Genomic DNA, 24,206 nt, shown 5'->3' with positions numbered 1-24,206 from the left:
TTGTGACAATACAAGAAACAAGTTTATTTTTAAAATGCATTATCATATTATTTTAGTTAAAACTCATAAATAACAACTACAAATAACTAATGTTAGGGAAATTTGTTAATGTTTTGTTGCGCGTTTCTGAAAAAATATATATATATATCGTCCGATATATCGGAATATCGGATTTTAAAACCAACAAATATTTGTACCGGTATCAGCCTTCAAAATCCTTTATCAGTCGGGCTCTAGTACCCATCAAAAGTTTGTACACACCAATTGTAAAGTGTGTCCAAACTTACTGTACTATAATACACATAAATAATATTGCTACTGTATTATAATATACACATAAATAATATCGGCCGATATATCGGTATCTGGCTTTTTTTATCGGTATCGGCATCGGCGCCCAAAAATCCATATCGGTCGGGCTCTAACCAACACATTTAATATTCAATCAACATTATATAACAATATTTGCATGTCATGTGCAGTAGATGTTTTGTTAGATTAAATATGGCTGAAAAGAAATAACTTGTTACATTTACTGTAGTGAGGTTCATATACTGATAATGTACTACATTCTCTGAGTTTTACTCTGAGTAGCTTGCAGCAAGTTTTAGTAATCTACAATTTAAAAAAAAAATCTTATTTTGAGGATGTTAAGAATACAGTTCTGCACAAAAAAATCGTACTTGTCGCTTGCATGGTTCATCACTTTTTTTAGACATTTTAATGAATATTTAAATTGTCTTGGCAGATTATGACTACTTTAGGGAACTTTTTTGGTCTGTTGCACCTCCTGAAATTAGAAACTAAAGTATTTTTGTCTAAACGTGTTGAAATAGAGAAAGAGAAGATAAATTAACTTGAAGCAACAAGTTATTTAGACTTTCAGAGAACATGATTTTAGTATATTTTGTCTTACTACAAGTTAAAAGTGCAGTAATACAAAATATACTGAAAGCAAGTTTTAAATTTTAAAGTATATATATATATATATATATATATATATATATATATATATATATTTTTTTTTTTTTTTTTTTCCTGGAAAAGCAAAGGTGTACTTATTTAACCCCTCTTTCACCACCCTCATTTCTCTCTTTTTTTTTCTTCAGTAAATTCTCAATGGATAAAATTTAGTCTCGTCCAATTTTTCTCAATAGATGTCCTGTTACACTCAATATTAATCACATTGTGGAAGTAAAATAGGTTGTGAAACAGTGTTTCATGTTGACTTTAAGAAATGACAAATTTGAACCATTTAGGCCTACTTCTCGTAATTTCTGTTAAAAAGAAATATTCAATTTTGCACACAGAAGATTTGTCATGTTGGAGCAGCACATTGAGTGTTTATGCAGATGGTGTGAGTTCAAAGCTGGCTTGTCTTTTCCGATCCTTTCCTTATTGTAACTTGTTTTATCTCTCATTATCAAATTAGAATTAGCCAGAATGTAGGCCTACAATAGCGCCTCAGCCAGTCACACCTCACTGAATCCCACACAACATTAAAGAGGAAGTTCTCTTTCACCAAAGCTTGTGGTAATCCCTGGTGTCTGGGTCTCTCCTGCAAGCGTCTAAGAGGTGTCAAAGGAATTATTCACCCCTTCACGTGGTTCATGAAGAAATCCACATTGATGTCCGTCCCCGCCGGCCTTTCTAGCGAGCAGCTTGGCCATGAATAGCAGACAGGATTAGTGCCAACAGGACAGAAAGAAAAGCGAGCAGACAGAGGGAGGAAAGAAAGAGGCAGATTTATGGGGTGAGACTCAATGAGAGTGAAAGTCTCTCATATGACTACTTGTCTACAGTGTTTCCCTTCTGCACTTTCATCTAAGCTAGACCTGCGGTATAAAGAAAGATATTATGAATAAATCAACCCTTTACTGCCTAATCTCTCGTGATTGTCGCAGCTGAGTTTCTCACGTGTTCAAAGATCTGCTCTTTTGTCCTTATGCTTCTGTTGTGTCTGCGTCAACCGGCTTTAGGAGACATTTGTAGTCAAATAATCGGACCTCCAGACAGGGGCAACGCTCAGAGGTTTGAACGACAATTAAACAGGCCTGTACAAACACTCAAGACTGTTACACGTTGATTTTTCAACAGGCAAGAGATGTTTTCGGGCGTCACATCCTGCCTAACAGTGCTTAACTGTGTTAAATTCTCTGTAACACTCTGCCTCAAGTGGCTTATTACTTTAATAACATTTTGATATGGGTTTTTAATGCCAATATCTTGATACAATGTGTGCATGTAGGCCTATGTATAGTACGCATGTATGTAATTAGGATATAGCCTATATATACACACTCATTATGATCACTGGTGCTCTTCGAATTTTTTATTTATTTTTATTATTAATTCATCGGAATGGTACGAAACTTGGTGAAGGTTTCGGCTCTTGCTATGTGAACACAAAAAATATCATGGACGTGATTTGAAAAGGTTAAATGGTACTGAAAAGAATTGTCACACTTGTGCTCCTCACGGTCAAAAATGATCACATTGATGTGAATGGGAGTATGAATTAAATTGAAATGAATGGGAGACTTATTTCATCTAGTGAAATCTGTTGGTACTGCGGCCAAACAAAATCTTACTGAAAGCTCATTTTTTGAGATATCAAGCTCAAATTTTGAACACTATTTTTTAGAGTTATGGTTTTGGTTTTCTTGCAGTTTTAGAGTAAAACGTGTTTTTGAAAATATAGATTTCATATACAAATTTAAAATGGTATTTCTGTGGATTTTTCATGACAATAAACGTAAAATTCACTTTCTAAAACTTATTTTCAATTCAGCAATAATTTGCCAAGTGTCCTCTTTAAAAAGAGATCAAACTTAAGTCTGTGCTTTAAAGCATTCAAGATTTACGAATAAATGGATTACAACTACTGTGTAAATATAATGTAGTACCATAAAAATACAAAATATTAAATAAAAAACATTATCAAACTAAAATATATTACATTCCTTTCATTGAAAAAAACAAAACAAAAAAATAAAATCGGTCATTTTTGACCACCACATGCGAAGAGCACCAGAGGGTTAAAGGGATTCACCCAAAAATTTAAATTCTGAATTACTTTCTTCTCAATATTGAAGAAAATATTTGAAAGAATGACAGTAATTAGACAGTTGATGGACCCCATTGACTTCCATAGTATTTATGTTCCTACTAGGCTAATTGAAGTCAATGGGTTCCATCAACTGTGATTACCAACATTCTTCAAAATATCTTCTTTTGTGTTCAGCAGAAGAAAGGAATTCATACAGGTTTGGAACAACTTGAGGGTGAGTAAATGATGACAGAATTTCATTTTTGGGTGAACTATCCCTTCAAGAGTAAAATATGTCTTTAAAATGAAGATACCAATACTGATGTTCCACTAAGTTGGCAACATAACAACACTTTGGCAAAAAAGCTTCTGCTACTCAAATGTAGCAATGGATTACTTGGAATTATTGTTGGGTATTTGTTTTACAGTAGTGTAAACATGGCTGGACAAAGGAAAATCTCTCAAAAACAATAAATGCTCACAATGCTGAACCATTTTAGACGTCAGTCAGCGAACAAGATAAAAAGGTATTTAGCAAGAGATCAGGCCGCTCTTACAGATCAGCGGGCTAAAATTAGACCTGGTCCGTGAGTTTACACGCTGCCAAGACTTTCACCGTTTGTTGTTGTTATGTCTGCAACGGTTTACAGTCAAAGCTTTAGGACCCCGTTCGATTAGCATAATGTCAGGAAAATGAAAAGCCATTGGTGACAACTAACTGGATTAAGGAAGCCTGAATGAGGAGCTGCCCGGGGTGTAACCAACGGTGATGTGAGAAGGATTTCCCTTTGTCGGTTCTGTGCCTGTGCTTTCCTGGCCTTCCAGCTAATCCTCAGCTATTCTCACCAACGACCTTGGGCTCATGCTAATCTGACCGTAGAGAGAGAGAGAGAGAGGGTGTGTGTGAGAGAGGGAGAAAGTCTACCTATCTTTAAACCTTCTTCAGAGGCTGATTCTGCTTGTGTTATGGGGAGTTTGGATGAAAAACAGCGTCTGTCTGATGGTAAGTTCCTAACTTTCCTGAAAACTTTGAATTAGCTTTTCATTTGCAAAAGTCATTGAATGGTGTTTTTGAAGTTGTTTTAGATGTCCATTTGGTAAAATGTTATATGTGGCTTGTGTGCCTATACAGTAGAGTTAATGTTGCCTCCATTGTGAATCCATTGACTTGTGCGTCACAAGGATGCAGCAGAGAAATGCAATGGTTTGCAAAAAAAAAAGTGATGCAATCAAAACTTCAACTTTTAATGTTTGCTCTCTGACGTAAGCATCTATTGACCAATTTCAGAGAGGCAACATGTGTGTCCTTCAGAAACAACTTTTGGACAGTCTTCATAAAACTAATGATTTCATTGACCTGGGGCCGGTTTCACAAAGCTATTTTAGACCGGTCTATAGTGTTAGACAAGTCTAAAATTTGCTCATAGACTAGTCTAATGCAAATTAGACTGTTTCACAAAAATAAAGACTGACTTAATTTAGACCAAAAAAATTAGACACCTTACCCCCAGGCTAACTTAGGTCTAAGACTCTGTTACCTTGGCAACCAGCAGTAACAATCAGTTACATTACAGCCAAAAGAAAATGGGAAAATGGCTCATCTGTGGTTTGCTGACGAAGTTATGGAGAGAGCTATGAGAAGGGAATATTTCCTCTTAAATATTTCTTTTTTGGCATCTTGTACCATGTTTTTGTATCTTTTCTGTATGTCTTTAACGCTCCACTCAACGGTCGGATTAACGCTGTTAACTGTCGTAGCAATCTTTTTCCAAATTAAACATTTCTTCTTGTTACTACATTCTCCGCTAATTTTCCCAAGTAAAATGTCATTGTAACTATTATACTCCTCCAACAAACACATATTTTCCGCTGGGGGTAAACTTGCACTGACCGGTCGAATCCGCTTACTCGATCCGCCATGTTTTTTGTTTTGAAAAGTGTCTTATTTTACCCAGAATGCATTGCAGTGTAGTCCTACTTAAGATAGCCAGAGTCTTAAGTGCTTTGTGCAACGGTCTGATTTAGATGTCTATCTGAAGTCTGACTATCTACTATATAAGCCATAGTCAAAGTCCATCTTTGTGAAACCAGCCCCTGGCATTTTCCACACTCTCAATTGATCTTTTGCATAGTTTACAGTTTATTTTCAGTTCATGGAGTCTATACATCATTCAGTGGAAAATAGTTTAACCTCAGTTAAATCCTTAACTCTCAGGAGGTACAAAAACTGTCACCGCCCCAGTGATCCTTGCAAAAGTTATGAATATACCATTTAGGTACTCATATGTACCTTTAAGACCTTTAATATGCACCGTTTAAGGATAAATGTGTCACAAAAGTGTACTTTTTGAAAGGGTTCCGCATCATTTGCAATAGTTTAAAGAGGGAAACACACACACACACACACACACACACACACACACACACACACACACACACATATATATATATATATATATATATATATATATATATATATATATATGCATACACACACACACACACACACATACATATATATATATATATATATATATATATGTATGTGTGTGTGTGTGTGTGTGTGTATGCATATATATATATGTATATGTGTATATATGTGCATGTATGTATATATATGTATGTGTGTATATGTATGTATAATTTATAATTTAAATATAATTACATTTTTTGTTAAATCTGTCATTCTGTCATATCTCATTCACATTCGTGTTCAAACTAAAAGTAGTTCTTATAAATTTGCGAAGCGATTTTATCCAAGCTCGCCAAATTATATGTCAAGAGTAAAAAAGCAGCTTTTTCAGTCTGTTCCTCACACAAAGGACAAAGCTAACGCAAACAGATTTCAGGTTCCTGTCTGTATTGCTCTGTCAATGTCTCTTCATTGATTCATGTCTCCGTCTCTCAGTTTGCGGTTGCTCAGGTATGAACAGCCTTGTGTGCAGCAGTCATGCTCTGTGAGGAGTCTTCAGCTGGGCTCAAGGCTGCTCTGGATTCTCTGGATACTGAGGCCTCCACAGATCCTGTGCAGGAAGTCATTCACAGTAGCACTTATGTTTCCTCTGTGATCCCTGCACATGTGGGCATCAGGTGGGTCTAAGTCATTTATCCGAATAATCATTAGGCACTGATGACGTAAATATGTGCAGTCATGAGTTTATATTCATCCGATGTCAGAAAATTGCAGAAAGTCTTCAAGGCTGCATTTATTTGATAAAGAAATACAGTGAAATTTTAATTAATTCTTTCATTATTTATAATTTTCATTTTAATTATATTTTAATGTTTTAAAGGGGTGGTTAAATATGATTTCACTTTTCTAACGTTAGTTAGTGTGTAATGTTTCTGTTTGAGCATAAACAACATCTGCAAAGTTACAATGCTCAAAGCTCAAAGCAAAGGGAGATAATTCCTTTTAAAGAAATTGCTTTTTAAGGACTACAACAAACGGCTGGTTGGGACTACATGACATTCCTCCCGGGTTAGTGACATCACAAACCCTAAATTTTACATAAACCCCGCCCCCTGAACACGATTTATAGATTATCAAGACAGAATATGCTAATCAATGACTAGAAGATAACTACACATAAGCTACATAAATTCACCAACTCAGAAATGTTGTCTACATGTTGTCACTTCTTCTTGAGTTTCTCCATCATTGTCTGACTCCGGTTTGAACATAAAAGGCTAAAAGTTTTGGAAATTTTCAGTACATGTGACGTCTGTGAGGTAAAAAGACACAAGCTGTTGAAGCTCCGCCCCCTGTGCTGGGAGCAGCAGCTCATTTGCATTTAAAGGGATAGACATAAAAACGGGGTGTTTTTGCTCACCCTCAAAAAATGACAACTTTAACATGCTATATAAATGATCTGTGGAGTATTTTGAGCTAAAACTTTTCATATACACTAGACTAATAGACTTATTTTACATCTTGTGAAAAGGGCATTATACTACCCCTTTAAAATGTATTCCTGTGACATCGAAGCTGATTTTCAGCAGCCATTACTCCAGTCTTCAGTGTCACATGATCCTTCAGATTTTTTCAGTTTTTTTTTTTTTTTTTGTGTGTGTGTGGAAACGTGATACATTTTTTTCAGGATTCTTTGATGAATAGAAAGTTCAAAAGTATTAATTCCTTTAACTTATAATATTGTATATATCACAGTTGAAACTTTATATCTCATAATATACATATATATATTATTTTTGACTTTATCTCAATTAACTTACTGGTAACTTAACTTTTAAACAACCTACAAAAGACTTGCTTATAATCTGCACATTTAAATCTAAATGAATTGATTTGGCCAACTTAAAAAGACTTCTTTCAAAAACATGAAAAAATCGTAATCACCCCAAACTTTTGAAGATTGTGTGTGTGCATGCATATGTGTGTGTATGTATGTATATATATAATTTAAATATATGATTAAAAAAAAGAAAGAAATGAAAGTCGTTATTCTAACACATCTCATGCACATTCATGTTCATATACTTATCTCACAGTTGAAAATATATCTCATATCTATTCTTTTTTAACTCTATCCACAATTAATATCTTTATTTATTTATGATTACTATACACCCCACGAAAGCCTGCACATTTCAACAACCATCTATCATGTGATTTGGCCAACTTATTCAGCTCATAAATATTTCATTTCAGTTGCCCGGAGTCCTGTGTGATCTTCAGTTATTGTTTTCTGATGGATATCCTGGTCTCTCTTTTCAGTCTGAACAGCGAGGAGCCGTTCTGTCGTATCTGTCATGAAGGCAGCAGTGCGGGCGATCTGTTATCACCTTGTGAGTGTGCCGGGTCTCTGGCGATGGTGCACCGTGTTTGTTTGGAGCACTGGCTCACGGCCTCCAGCACCAGCCACTGTGAGCTCTGCCACTTTGAGTTCTCTCTGGAGAGACTTCCTAAACCACTCACAGAGGTACAGGAAAATAAGCAGCAGTAGTGCTTTTGAATAATTGAATCCTCTATTTGCTTATGAGTCCAGACACTTAATGGCCTAAACACTTTAAAGTCCCCCTGTAGTCAATAATTGTATCCGTTGAAACTCATCTTTGATAACCAAAATTACATCTTTAAAGTTTTTTCACCCTTGCCTCAATTATTTTACGTGGTTCTATGAATATGCAAATTAGCCCCGCCTCCACTCACTCACACCAGCTCAGAGATCCACTGGTTGACAATCACATGTTGACGTGAATGGTTACAAGGTAGTTTGTGACATCAGAAACACCAGCAATTAATAAACTGTCTGTGAAACCAGGCCTAAACTTAATTGACTGTGTGTACTGTGAATGACATTAAAGCAGACAAAGACAATGGTGTAGAGGACCCAGGCTGATTATTCTAAAACTTGAAAAATGAACTATAACGCCTAAACATGACTTGAACTTGAATTGACTGATAACAATAACCTGATATGTGGAACATGGAAACTGCAATACATACAAGACAACTAGACAGACAGACAGACATGAGGGCTTAATTACATGATGGGGAACATTATGACAAGACAATAGCTGTGTCCCAGTTCAGAGGCCGCATTCTTTAGAGGATGCAAACTTCAAAGGCCACGCTTTAGAAGGCCATGAATGTCGGACTGAGCGTTGTTAAATGGGACAGTCTAGCCTACAGAGGGTTGTTCTTGTCGCCTATTATAGCAACTGTGACAGCTACCGTTGATGAGTAGCAGGGGGTTTGTCCTAGACTTTTTTAAAAGTTATATTATGTCTGAAAACAAAACAGAGTACACAAACTGTCTAAATATGTTCAACATGGTCCATTTCTGTATATAATAAAGAGTATAGACTATACATGTGACCCTGGATCACAAAACCAGTCACGAGTCGCACGGGTATATTTGTGGCAATAGCCAACAATACATTGTATGGGTCAAAATTATCGATTTTTCTTTTATGCCAAAAATCATTAGGATATTAATGTTCCATGAAGATATTTTTAAATTTCCTACCGTAAATATATAAAACATTTATTTTTGTGAGTGAATGCAGCATAAGCGCGAACATAAATGGACAACATTAAAGGAGATTTTCTCAATGTTTAGATTTTTTAATGCATCCTCAGATTCCAGATTTTCAAATAGTTGTATCTCGGCCAAATATTGTCCTATCCTAACAAACAATACATCAATGTAAGGCTTATTTATTCCGCTTTCAGATGATGTATTAATCTCAATTTAAAAAAAATTACCCATGTGACTGATTTTGTGGTCCATGGTCACACACACACACACACACATATATATATATATATATATATATATATATATATATATATATCTCAACTTTTGGGTAAAACTCAAAAAAGCCCATGCAAAAAAGAAACCTATAATATATAAATATAATATATAATGAGTTTTTTTTTTTTTTTTTTTTTTTTTTTTTACTGTGTATTCAACATAAGATTTGACCAAAGAAATGAACAAACACCTTTTAGTAGTTCCTGAAATGTGTATGATTCATTAGTCATTAGTTTTTATTTTTTCATATTGATCTTCAATTCTGATGAAAAGAAAGCTTTAGAAATCAGATCTAACACAGATTTCTGTCTATGCAAATCAATTCTGTACAAATATTTGTACAAATAAAAAAGAAAAAAGAAAGAAAAAGAAAGAAAGAAGTGTTTTGGCAGTCATAGATAGATTCCTAAAATGTAGCTAAGTTATATCAGGTCCAAGTTTTTACAATAGTTAATATTTAGCCCCTCTTGATTTTCATTGTTATTATTTTTAAAGTGAATTATACTTCTATTATTTTAAAGTTTTAAATTATTTTAAAGTAGCTCCATTTGCTATAATTTTGTACGTTTAGCAGATGGTGAAACTGCGTCCTGGGAACCCACTATTTACTCCTCTATTATCTTCTAATTGTGTTGTTGGCTAAATGTTGCTATGGAAATGCAGATATTGTCCGACCTCAGCTGAGACATAATTAACTGCGAGTCTGTCAATCTGCCCTCACAAATGACTTTAGAGTTTATTTAGAGGCATAAAGAGATCTAAAACTGCAAATGGACATATAATAGCATACACTCTGCAATAGTCGTAAGGAATGTGTTTTAAGCAACATTATCATCAGCCTTCATTCTCATGGAGTCAGTCACTCTTGAGTCCTGAGTCGTGTCTCTGCTTCACCTTAAGGCACACAGCAGATATTGGCAGGTCTGCTTTACCTCGATGTCTTTTTAACACTAATCCACTTAGCAGGAAAATGAGATTAGATGAGGAACGTATCCCTGTCACTGCAGAGGCTGGACGGGGACATGCCGCTTTATTAATGTCCTTATCTCATGTTTGGGCTGGAGGACAGGAAGATGATACTATGTCCATGTGCATCACAACAAACCTCACATGCCCTATCAAGTTAGAGAACAAGCAATATTATGACAGATACAAATACAGATTATAACTGTCTGATATATATCTGATATACTTATGCATCATCATTAGACTACAACAATAAAACCATAATATTTATGAATAATAAAAATCAGAATAATAAAAATGATCTATCCATCCGTCCATCCATCCATCTGTCGCTCTATCTATCTATCTATCTATCTATCTATCTATCTATCTATCTATCTATCTATCTATCTATCTATCTATCTGTCTGTCTGTCTGTCTGTCTATCTGTTATCTATCTATCTATCTATCTATCTATCTATCTATCTATCTATCTATCTATCTATCTATCTATCTATCTATCTATCTATCTATCTATCTATCTATCTATCTATCTATCTATCTATCTATCTATCTATCTATCTATCTATCTATCTTTCTGTCTGTCTGTCTATTTATCCATCTATCTATTTATCTATCTATCTATCTATCTATCTATCTATCTATCTATCTATCTATCTATCTATCTATCTATCTATCTATCTATCTATCTATCTATCTATCTATCTATCTATCTATCTATCTATCTATCTATCTATCTATCTATCTATCTATCTATCTATCTATCTGTCTGTCTGTAATATATCTATCTATCTATCTGTCTGTCTTTTATCTATCTATCTATCTATCTATCTATCTATCTGTCTGTCTGTCTGTCTGTCTGTCTGTCTGTCTATCTATCTGTTATCTATCTATCTATCTATCTATCTATCTATCTATCTATCTATCTATCTATCTATCTGTCTTTTATCTATCTATCTATCTATCTTTCTGTCTGTCTATTTATCCATCTATTTATCTGTCTGTTATCTATCTATCTGTCTATCTGTGTCTGTCTGTCTGTCTGTCTGTCTATCTATCTATCTGTCTGTCTGTCTATCTATCTATCTATCTGTCTGTCTGTCTGTCTGTCTATCTATCTATCTGTCTGTAATATATCTATCTATCTGTCTGTCTGTCTATCTATCTATCTGTCTGTAATATATCTATCTATCTGTCTGTCTGTCTGTCTATTTATCCATCTATTTATCTGTCTGTTATCTATCTATATGTCTATCTGTGTCTGTCTGTCTGTCTATCTATCTATCTGTCTGTCTGTCTATCTATCTGTCTGTCTATCTATCTATCTATCTATCTATCTGTCTGTAATATATCTATCTATCTGTCTGTCTGTCTGTCTATTTATCCATCTATTTATCTGTCTGTTATCTATCTTTCTATCTGTCTGTAATCTATCTATCTATCTATCTATCTATCTATCTATCTATCTATCTATCTATCTATCTATCTATCTATCTATCTATCTATCTATCTATCTATCTATCTATCTATCTATCTATCTATCTATCTATCTATCTATCTATCTATCTATCTATCTATCTATCTATCTATCTATCTATCTACCGTCTGTCTGTCTGTCTAAATATAAATATAATATAAAATATAAATACTGTATATACTTATTTATTGGTTTTAAAAAAGTAACATTACCTGCTCAAATTGCTGTATGTGTAATACCCTTCTAATCATCTGTTTTTCATGGCTCCAGTGGTTCACTACACCGTCCATGCAGCACCAGAGGCGGACGCTGTGTGGGGACGCGATCTGTTTCCTGCTCATCACACCATTAGCCAGTCTGTCGGGATGGCTGTGTGTGCAGGGAGCCATGGATCTGTACTACAGCAACAGCATGGAGGCCATCGGACTCATAGTTCTCACACTCACACTCTTCACTATTTACTTCTTCTGGACTGTTGTAAGTTTACTCTTGTTTTCAGTCTAGCTAAATGAAAGCGCACAGATGCTGCGTTCACGCCATGTCGTAATTACCGTAATTACAACACTATCAACGGCAAAAAGAATCTGCAGAGGTCAAGTCAGAGTTTATAATCTGTAATTACCAGTTCTATGGGATTTGATTTTTACACATTGGAATCTTGTAATTACAATTATTTCAACATGGCATAAACACACCTAGATATTTTTTATTTGCAGTGTATGGAGCCCCCAAAGGGACGACATGGTGGTGAAAAAAAAAAAAAATTAGATGGAAGGAAAAAACATATTTCAAAACTTTTGCATTCAAGTAACACTTTGCGTCCCCCGATAAAAAATTGAGCAAAATTTTTGCGTTCCCACTTTCTCTCATGATAGGAAGGCACGATAGAATCTGGAATTTGGTGAACAAATCTGTAAAAGAGTAATAAAAAAGTGAAATGACAAAGGTAAATTTTCTGCATAACCTTCCTTTTTTACTGCAGGTATCCCTCCGTTACCACGTTCACCTTTTCAGGACGTGGAATGCGACGAATCCCAGCGTCCGGCTGCAGATTCCCCGCCCTGTGAAGACACAGCAGATACAAAAACATCTAACGATGCACTTCTTGTGCAAAAACAATAAAAAGGAGACCATGGTGTAATGCCGGCGACAGCATCAGGAATAAAAAAGCCCAACGGTTATTTCAGACACCCTGATTTCATGATGTCTTGATTTTGTGTGAAGCCCTGATTTAGAGTCACACTCAGATTTGGAGAGACATTCTGATTTGGGACTCACACGCTGAATTGAAGCGATCCCCTAATTTGGAGTGACACTATCATTTTGAGAGCGATTTGGAGTGATGCCCTGATATTGAGTGACGTCCTGATATTGAGTGACGTCCTGATTTGGAGCGACATTCTGATTTGAAGTGGTGTTTTGAGTTTTTAAATAATGGAAAACTCTGAAGAAGAAACTTTTCAGTCATGAAATTTCATCAAAACATTGGAGAAAGCCTGTCAAACCACTGGAAAAGAACATGCCTCATAATTATTCCAGAGAACAATGGTTGAGATGATAACGATTGAGCTATTTATACCTGCAGGTTTTACTTTACAAGATTGTTTCATAATTATTCAGAAGAATATATATCTAGGTGAACTTACAGTAAATAGGTAAGACAATCATACAGATATGCAGATCATTTCATTACTGTTTGCTTTATCATGGAAACACTGGAATTATATAGAAAAGTATAATTTTTTATATATACTTTATATAAAAAGTATACATTTTTTCTGCCCCCCCCCCCCCCCCCCCCGGAAAACAGGAAAAATAATGAACATTTGACCATCTTTTAATTACTTGATAAGCTGAATTGAAAAGACTAAAACAAATTTACTTTAAAATCTTGTTATATTGTGTGCATTGTAAATGTCACATCAGAATATCCAACCCAATCTCATGAGAAAATATAGACTATCGTTCAAAGGTTTGGGGTCAATAAGATTTTTTTCTATAGTAAATACTTTTATTCACAGAGTATGCATTCAATTTATCAAAAGTGATACTGAAGACATTTAATATGTTGTTATAAAAGATTTCTGCTTCAAATAAATGCTTTTCCTTTTTATTTTCAGGATTCTTTGATGAACTGAAAGTTCAATGTTTTCAACATTTATAATAAGAATTTTTTTTTTGAGCAGCAAATCAGCATTTATAATGATTTTTGAAGGATAATGTGACACTGAAGACTGGAGTAATGATGCTGAATATTCAGCATAAATCACAGGAATAAATTATATTTTAAACTGTATATAAAAAAAAAATATATTCTAATAATATTACACAATATTACTGATTTTATTGTATTTTTGATCAAATAAATGTCGCCCTGGTGAGCGTTAGAGACTTCTTTCAAAAACATAAAAAAATTATTTCTGAAGCAGTTTTATTTTGTGTTAGCCTAATTAATTCATAATTCACCACAAGCCAAAATTTCTCTTTTAATATTAAGAAACTTTTTTTTTACTTTTCTGTTCTGCCTAAATGTTGTGGACATAATTTAATTCCTATTGTGAAAGTGAGAAACAAGCAAATAAAACAAGTTTTACTTGTTTTCTTTTTTTACTCTTTTTTATCTGCAGACACAAATATCCCGGGGTGTTTTTTTCCCACTGAGATCTGAATCATTCAGAGACTTAACTGGCTGGATAGCTTTCTCCATTTCAACCATTTCAATCCTGCCAGAATACAAATAACTGCGTTCAGTGAGGTGAATGTCTGCAGTCAGAAAAAGAGCAGTAACTGTTCTTCATGCTTTAAGATGATTTATAAACCATGAATATTGTTCAGGCTAATGTGCACAACATATGAAATTACAGGGGTAGCAAATGGGTAGCAGTAAATCAAAATGCTAACTATGCTAGAACCGTGCATCACTGCTATTGCAATCATTGTCCTATAATTGCATCATGTGCACAGTAACAGCTCAGAGTCTAGAGTAGTGGTTCTCAACAGGGGTTAGGGTTATGGAAGCAAGATTTTGAAAGAGTTTACACCAAAAATCCAGGCAAGACAAGATCAAACATGTACTTGCAAAATAGTTTTATACAACATTCTAAAATCTGCCAGTTTAATGCGACATGTAAGCTATGTATCGTTTCTTTTGCAACGACTCTATTATTTTTCCAGTCATAGACCAGCGCTCAAGCACTGACTAGAATCCAGCGCTGACAAGAATCGGCATTCACGTGCTCAAAAATGTGTTTCGCTCTGACAACAATCCAGCGCTGACTAGAATCACGCAGCGGAGGAATGGAAAGTTGACAAGCCATTAAAAAAGTATTGACTAAAGGACCACTTATATATTTTCAACATTTTTCAATAAATCATGTTCCCATTAACTAATGCCAATGCCAAAATGTTTTCTTTGTTCACCAAGTAATTTACTGGCATTACTGTTAAAGGGGTAGTATAATGCCCTTTTCACAAGTTGTAAAATAAGTACTGTATTTGATGTCCCCAGAGTGTGTATGTGAAGTTTTAGCTCAAAATACCCCACAGATATTTTTATATAGCTTGTTAAAATTGTCACTTTTTTTTTTGTATATGTCCCTTTAAATGCAAATGAGCTGCTGCTCCCAGTACAGGGGGCGAAGCTACAACAGCTTGTGTCCTGAAAATTTCAAAAACGTTTAGCCTTTTATGTTCAAACTCGAGTCAGACAAACATGGAGAGTGACAACATGTAGACAACATTTCTGAATGGTTAGTTGATGAATTTATGTAGCTGATGTGGAGTTGACTATCTTCTAGTCATTGATTAACATATTCTGTCATGATAATCTATAAATCGGGTTCCGGTGGCGGGGTTTATGTAAACTTTAGGGTTGGTGATGTCACTAACCCGGGAGGAATGTCATGTAGTCCCAACCAGCCGTTTGTTGTAGTCCTTAAAAAGCAATTTCTTTAAAAGAAAATATCTCCCTTTGCTTTGAACTTTGAGCGTCATAACTTTGCAGATGTTGTTTATGCCCAAGCAGCAACATTACACACTAACTAAAGTTAGAAAAGTGAAATCATAATTAACCAACCCTTTAACTCGCAAGACAGTAAGGAGAAAATTACAATTTGATGGATAATTTAAATATATTCTGTAATCACATTATGGTAATGCATTAATTCCACCCGTCACATCTGAGCGCGAAATGCTGCTTTGATTTCAAGATGATTAAAAATAATTAGCCTAATAATACAACAAAAATGTAATTGTTCATATGTGTTTATTCTTGGTAAGGGACTTGGATAATGGATAGGGGGCATGTCTGGCCCACAAAAAGGTTGAGAACACTTTTCTTTTTTTAGGCACTTTAAGAAAAATTCTGAATAGAAACAGCCAATGTTCGTCGCCAGGCCAGCATGCAAACAAATTGCGTCTTTGGTGTAATGACAAAAGAATCTGCAGTAAATAAATAATGAATAAAGACCTCACCATTTTGTTTCCTTGAAATAGTTGGTGCAGCTGTGAATAAGCTCGTTATGTCTCTGGAAACCATTAACTTTGATAATTGCAGTGAACACAAAACCGCAATTGCCAAGAAGTGTCAACAGAGGGCGCTGATCAGGCGAAACCTGTGAATTAGGCAACTATTATTTACATTATACTATTGCTCCTAAATAACTTTCAAAATGTGAAAGACAAAACCCCCTTCTTTCTCATTATTAAGACTCAGATTCTTATTAAACCACTATCCAGCAATCCTGCTGTACTTTGGACACCATTCTGTCAAAGATGTGTGAAAGATTCTTTAAAACAAGTTAATGTTAGACAACTAATAGATTAAACTGGAAAAGTATCATTGTACTGTCAAATGTATATGCAAATACTGCAAAGTGCAAATATATTTTATTCATAATTTTAGTATGAAAAAGGGACCGTGCAGCTGGGCGAGTGTGACACAACGCCCCCGTCTGGAGGATTCGGGTATAGTCTAAAACTAACCATCGAAATGTCTCAGTCCACACTCTCAAAATTCTGATTAAACCAGTAAATTAAAGCTTTTTTTATTTTTATTCTAAAATAATCTAGAATAAAGAAAAGTTATGCTGTAAAACGAATAAATATTAAATATTTACGATTCTTCACTACTTCCGGGTCACTAATCAATTAAGTAAATTAGTGATATATAGATGTTTAATTCTCAAATCGTGTTGGAGAACATCATAAGGTTCAGATTGCTCAAATTACTCAACTTGATGGGACAGATCAAACGTAAGACTATAAATAATCTGCAAAGAAAATTTGTTTTAGATGCATTTTCATGGTCTCAGACTTTTGTATCCCACTGTACATAAACATCATGCCAAAAAGATATTCATCATGTTCAAGCAGCATGTTAATAGATTTAACAGATGTCAAATGTCTTCTAGTTTTGGAATAGAAGAATTGCTAAATAAGGAAAAGAAGAGAATGAAAACTTGCATGATTTTCTTCAACAGCAGGTGGAGATACAAGTCCATGAATCCACTGAAAGTGATCTGACTCTAATAATGATGATGACTGATTACTTCTGTGCTCAGAAAGCAAACACATGGATGCATATTATGTATCATACTTTTGCAGTTCAAACTCTAACATCTAAAATCTAAAATACACATCCGTTGTTTCAGTTTGCCACTTGAACACTTCATCATAAATCTGCTGCTAGATCTGTGTGGAATAATAATGACCGTATAGATCCAATAGACTGTTTAAAAGAATGAAAAGCTTTGCCTGTCTGCTGCTCACTTTGACTTCAACCAGGACAGGTGAAAGCATATCAAAGCCTCTCGCTGCCAAACGCTACTCTACACTTCATAATAAACAGATATGCTGAGCCCCAACACACTCTTTTGATCAATCGCAGGAGCATTTAGAATGATAAAAGCTGACTTGAAGTGCTCTCTGGAATTGATTCAAATAGTTTAATAATGCTGGGAAAGTAGGCTATTTGAACACTTCAAATGTCTGAATGGCATTGAATTAGATAAAAATATCAAACCAAGATTCAATTTCAAACCAGTTCTTGCTAGATTTTTGCTCAATGTCTTTTGATCAACTAGTGTTTTGGGGATGGTTTGATATTTTGTTAGCTAATGCAAGGACATCCAGATATTTTGAAGTGTAGCTTAAAGCGATAGTTCACCCAAAAATTCTGTCATTTACTCACCTTCATGTATTTTGAAAGAATGTTGGTGTCTATATTAGTATTATATATAAAATATATATTAGTGCTGTCAAATCGATTAATTGCGATTAATAGCATCTAACATAAAAATTTGTTTACATAATATATGTGTTTGCATATATAGCCTGCATATATATATATATATATATATATATATATATATATTAGGGCTGTCAAAAGATTAATCGCGATTAATCGCATCCAAAATAAAAGTTTGTGTTTAAATAATATATGTGTGTGTACTGTGTATAATTAAATTTGTATATATAAATACACACACATGCTTGTATATATTTAAGAAAAATGTGTAATTTATATATAAAAAATAATATTTATATATAATATAAATTATATATAAATATATACAGTATATGTATGCAAATATTTCATAAATATATACATGCATGTGTGTGTATTTATATATACAAAATAATTATACAGAGTACACACACATATTATGTAAACACAAACTTTTATTTTGGATGCGATTAATCGCGATTAATCTTTTGACAGCCCTAATATATATATATATATATATATATATATATATATATATATATATATATATATATATATATATATATATAAGTCAACTATAAATAAAGGTAAAGTTTAGTTGAAATGTTGCTGTATTTTCAAAACAAGGGTATTTCTAATAAATCTTAGATCGGAGCAAGTCGTCACATTTTCATTGGGGCAGTTTTAATGTGTTTTAAATGTTGTATATTTATATAATTAGATAGGCTACGTATTTATGGACTAAAATGTTGATATTTCTATAGCCTATAATTAAATATATATATATATATATATATATATATATTATATGAAGAGTTCAGATGCAAAAGCCTCTAAGTGCCATCTGAAATTTTCTAGAATGATCATTTTTATCAAGCTTGTATATTTAAGTTAAGTAATTTCACTTAAATGACAATTTATAGGTAATTTGCATTGCCATTTAAGTGAAATTACTAAACTTAAATACACAAGCATGATAAAAATTATCATTCTAGAAGAAAATGTCAGATGGCACTTAGAGGCTTTTGCATCTGAACTCTTCATATATATATTTTTTTTTACAATTTATTAACTTTTTGGGTGCAAAAATAGGCACTTTAATTACAGGTTCCGTCGCAACACCTCACCCCATAAAGTGTGACAACATGCCCCGCTATGGGGGTGCGTTCTAGCCGCGTCGCGTCCGGTATGGGACGCCTAGTGGACTATAAGCTCAGCACACGAACTTCTGTCAACTCAGTGTTCAGTACGCAGACGTGCGCTGAGGATATAGAAGAAACTCACAGTCATTCGACCTGCGTTCAGCGTTTATAACACCCGACTGACCGCTGCGTGACGGCCACACGACATTCAAGTGCGGCGCGCGCGTTTCATGGATTAAAATGTGAATCTATGAGTTACTTTGCAGCAAAGGTAAGAGCTGATCACATAAACGCACGTCTTTTCTTAGCTTTGCATGACGAGTTTTTCTAGAATGATATCAGCTTGTCTATTGCTTTTTATCTTCATGTTTTTAATATGAGTCATTTATAAAGCAACTTTGATTTGTCTGTCAAATTATTAAGCTGAATGTGCGTTTTGGGCAGATCGTTCATCTCATACTGTTTGCAGCATCTCATATAGGCTATGCATTGATCTGATAATATAAAAGCTGTGTCATGTGAATAGGGGTACATAAGACATTCACTGTTGCACAGAAATGATGCACAGAAACCTATTGCACTGCATTCCTACTGCTGTTGCATTATGCATGGGGAATACCTGAGAAAGAGGCTGTGTTTTTTCACTGTCAAAAACCTTGTACCAGCCTAGATAGGGTAATTAAGTCAATCAGGAGTACCCCTGCCTGGCACTTTCAATCTAGATGTAAATAATCAAGCTTCATTCTTACAGCAGCAATGATGCCTAAACGCATCTCTCTCTGTCTCTCTTCAGGCTGATATCTGACTGACATCATTCACCAGACAGCTCTGGAACGGGATTTTAAAGATGGAGTTCTGGATTTTGCCCATATGTCAGATCAGCTTCATGTTGACACTGATGTCATCCACTGGTCAGGTATGATATACCTGTTAGTTATCGCTCACCTGAATACCATCAATCAGATTTGCTCTACACTGCATTATACTCGGCTAATAGCGGCTGTACTTTAATCATTTTTACAGCACTGGCTTTACAATTACATTTCATATGTGTAGTTCATTTTATAATCAAACACTGTTCTGTGACATTACAGCAAGCAAGGCTGGGTTATTACTGTGATGTTTCAGCATTGTTTAGCTGACAGTGTTTTGTTTAAACTCATTTGTCCTCTCTAATGTGCTATATTGCCACATATAGTGTGGATTACTCGTTTTTACACTGGCTAAACATCATAATGGTGACATCACGTTATCCAAGCACAAGGGTTAATAAGTGGTCGGCCATTTTTGAAATCTACAATGTAGCCTGATCTGATCATTTGTAATTTGTCGTCCTCCGACAGAAAATTAGGTTGATATATCAGTAAAAGTTTGAATTTTGTTTTATTGTAACAAATTACCGCAATAGAGAAGAGTGCACGAAGATTTGAACGTGTACAGATGTATGTTTTTGTATAATGAGCGTATAATTATAATCGTGCACCCGTGCATTAGAAATCACACCTTATATTGGACACAATGTTTTATTTATATAGTGCTTTTATAATCCACATTGTTTCAAAGCGAAAATATTTCATAAACGTATGACATATATTTAGTCTATATCTCACATTTTGTATTTTATTAGCAGTTTTAGGGATTTAGAGTTAGTGAGTTTTAGTGACCAATCCAGACCAATCCATTTCATATTTGACCACTTTGAGATTACCAGCATTTTCATATAGTTTATGAATAGTAATGAAATGTAGCAATTTTATACATTTTAATGTGTACTAAAGTATGAGGTCTGCGAGATGTTTTTAAAGAAGTCTCTTGTGCACCAAGGCTGCATTTATTTGATATTTAAAATACAGCAATGAATACATTTATTTAACAAAACAGTAATATTGTAAAATATTAGTACAATTTAAAATGTGCTGTTTTCTATTTGAACAGATTTTAAAATGTAATTTTTTCCTGTGATTCAAAGCTGAATTTTCAGCATCATTACTCCAGTCTTCAGTCACATGATCCTTCAGAAATCATTCTACCGTAATATGATGATTTGCTGCTCAAGAAACATTTCGTATTATTATCAATGCTGAAAACTGTTTTCGTGATATGGATAGAAAGGTCAGAAGAACAGCGTTTTTATTTATTATTTGAATTGTAAAAATGTAACAGTCTTTACTATCACTTTTGATCAATTTAAAGCATCCTTTCTGGCTAACATTATTCATTTCTTTAAAAATCTTACTGACCCCATAGTACTGTATCTGTCATTTAAATTGAATTGCTTGATATCACATCTGCATCAGCCATTAAAATGCCCATTGATTTTGTCGTTTGAGAGGGAACATTGAATACTTGTGATTCAACTTGTGATATTTACAGACCAACTCAAATATTCCAGTCAAATATCTCAGCAAGAGACAAGCTCCTCTAGCCTCTCAAGTCAAATTATAGCCACAGACTGCATCTCAGGTCTGGAGGGAATGGTTGAATCTTGCCTTCTTTTTTCGTGTTAGAAACAGGTTATAAATAGAGTCCTGGTGTGGATGTTAATGGAAGAGCTGGCATGAACGTGGACGCCAGCCTAATCCATCGCAATAGGGCCACTCGATAACAGCCATTTACACCGCAGAGCTGCCACCTAAAGTGGCCAAATCTCTTTGTCCTACGCGCCGGTACATGAATAACGACAGCTGAAACCCTAGTCCTTCCTTTGTGGGATACTGCCGTGGCTGAATGAAATGCAAGTGGAAAGACGGAGGAGAGAGCAGGTAGCAGGTAGCGTTGTGGCATTAGTGAAGCAATGCACTCTGGGATAGAGTTACAGCCGGCCACATCGAGCACCTTTTCCATGCACGCACCGTTTGGCTAGTGTCATTCATTCCCTGGTTCCTACTTTTGCGCCATTTTTACCACGTCAGAATTGATCATATGCATTCTGCTGAGTGAAGCAGGTGACTGGAGTCATCCATCTTGGAGAGAACAGGTTTCTGCTGGAGTCTAAATTGAAATTTGATATGCATTTATCCAGAGTCTCCATTAAAGCTCTTTGCAGTAATCTTTCAGAATAATATTTATTCTATGGGCTAAACACTTCGGCTTGATTTATGCACGCGTGGGAGCCGCCGCTGGGACTCTTTAAGAAGCTGTGAGTTTCAGCACTGAAAGTGAAGCAGAGTCTAACAGGTGTTTTCACTACTCTTTTCCCACATCTCCGATTTTCCTGCTTTTCCTATTAGAGTGCGGCTCTGCTCTTTCACCTCCCTCTGGCAGTGCGCTTCTCCTGGTAGACACGCTCGCTCACACACACGTGCTGTCACTTTCTCATGAAAGGGTTTTGCAAGGTCAGTGGTGTTAGATGTGGGCATATGTATTTAATTTTACCTTTTGTTCAGCCTGAATAAAGGGATGAAACTCACAAGGCCTCGGCTGAATCGGTCTATATAGTTCTATCGGTGGTTTATCAGTCTAGTATTAGGCAAGAAACATATTTAATCAAATACACAAATGCAGATGTGAATGCTTGTTAAGCACATTGCAAGTATTCACACTTAACGTGTTCTTGTGTTTGGGTGGCAGTCACCAAACTCAAAGGGGATGATGTGTTATGATTCAGGTAACTAGCTAAAAAGATGTCAACAATTTAAAGGAACAGTTTACTCAAAAATGAAATTTCTGCCATTATTAATTTCCTCATCCTTACCTATTTTCTCTATCTATCTATCTATCTATCTATCTATCTATCTATCTATCTATCTATCTATCTATCTATCTATCTATCTATCTATCTATCTATCTATCTATCTATCTATCTATCTATCTATCTATCTATCTATCTATCTATCTATCTATCTATCTATCTATCTATCTATCTATCTATCTATCTATCTATCACAGTATGGCTATATGCATATTGTACACTATCTAGCTTTGAAAATTAAGTTGTAAGTTCTTTCAAATCCATCCATCCATCCATCCATCCATCCATCCATCCATCCATCCATCCATCCATCCATCCATCCATCCATCCATCCATCCATCCATCCATCCATCCATCCATCCATCCATCCATCCATCCATCCATCCATCCATCCATCCATCCATCCATCCATCCATCCATAACCTGTTGCATACAGAATGCTTTGGGTCTTAGTTAAAGGGATACTCCACTTTTTTTGGAAATAGGCTCATTTTACAACTCCCCCAGAGTTAAACAGTTGAGTTTTACCGTTTTTAAATCCATTCAGCCGATCTCCGGTTCTTGCGGTACCACTTGTAGTATAGCTTAGCATACATCATTGAAGTGGACAAGACCATTAGTATTTCTCTCAAAAAAATGACCAAAGAGTTTCGATATTTTTCCTATTTAAAACTTGACCCTTCTGTAGTTCCATCGTGCACTAAGACCGACGGAAAATGTAAAGGTGCGATTTTCTAGGCTGATATGGCTAGGAACTATACTCTCATTCCTGCGTAATAATCAAGAAATTATTACATTACATTTTACATTTACCGTCGGTCTTAGTGCATGATGTAACTACAGAAGAGTCAAGTTTTAAATAGGAAAAATATCGAAACTCTTTGGTCATTTTTTTGAGAGAAATGCTAATGGTCTTGTCCACTTCAATGATGTATGCTAAGCTATGCTAAAAGTGGTACCGCCAGAACCGGAGATCGGCTGAATGGATTAAAAAACGGTAAAACTCAACTGTTTGACTCTGGGGGAGTTGCAAAATGAGCCTATTTCCAAAAAAAGTGGAGTATCCCTTTAAACTCCTGTGCTTTCAACCCTTGCATTCTTAAATACCGGTAGTTTGGTGCACTTTGGCAGCAGGTTCGTATTAAGCTCTTAAATTCACTTGTTAGAATTAATCTTAGAATTAATCAGTACCTAACACTTTATCTCAGCTGGACAACCTTTATTCTGCTGGGACAGAAAGCATGCACTTCTTCGTCCGGAGGAATGCAACATTTAAGGAGAAGCTCAGAGGTTAAATGAGTACATAGTCAACAATTATGGGCCAGAGTAGATTTTGAAATAGCAATTCTTGCTTGGCTTATAGCATAGATTATGACA

At 35.0% G+C, this 24,206-nt stretch overlaps 2 protein-coding genes across 2 annotated transcripts in view; both read left to right on the top strand.

Moving 5' to 3' along the window:
- Positions 1–3,629: 3,629 nt before the first annotated feature.
- LOC308686549 (E3 ubiquitin-protein ligase MARCHF3) lies at positions 3,630–13,861 on the top strand. The gene is made up of 5 exons (XM_081358721.1): positions 3,630–4,052; positions 5,958–6,139; positions 7,785–7,989; positions 12,041–12,247; positions 12,753–13,861. Exons 2-5 carry the CDS (start codon positions 6,000–6,002, stop codon positions 12,909–12,911), a joined length of 711 nt encoding a protein of 236 aa, XP_081214847.1. The 5' UTR covers positions 3,630–4,052; positions 5,958–5,999; the 3' UTR covers positions 12,912–13,861.
- A 5,353-nt stretch (positions 13,862–19,214) lies between these two features.
- Positions 19,215–24,206, top strand: part of adamtsl3 (ADAMTS-like 3) — a 181,719-nt gene continuing 176,727 nt past the window's right edge. Inside the window, exons 1-2 of the mRNA XM_081358718.1 lie at positions 19,215–19,409; positions 19,932–20,054. Coding sequence (XP_081214844.1) covers positions 19,986–20,054 — 69 coding nt within the window. The 5' untranslated portion in view covers positions 19,215–19,409; positions 19,932–19,985. The remainder of the gene's footprint in view (positions 19,410–19,931; positions 20,055–24,206) is intronic.

The sequence above is a fragment of the Scardinius erythrophthalmus genome, assembly GCF_964197995.2.
Source record: "Scardinius erythrophthalmus genome assembly, chromosome: 2".
NCBI classification, from domain to species: Eukaryota; Metazoa; Chordata; class Actinopteri; order Cypriniformes; family Leuciscidae; genus Scardinius; species Scardinius erythrophthalmus.
The sequence above is the reverse complement of the archived record's forward strand: the minus strand, read 5'-3'. Positions and strand labels throughout refer to the sequence as shown.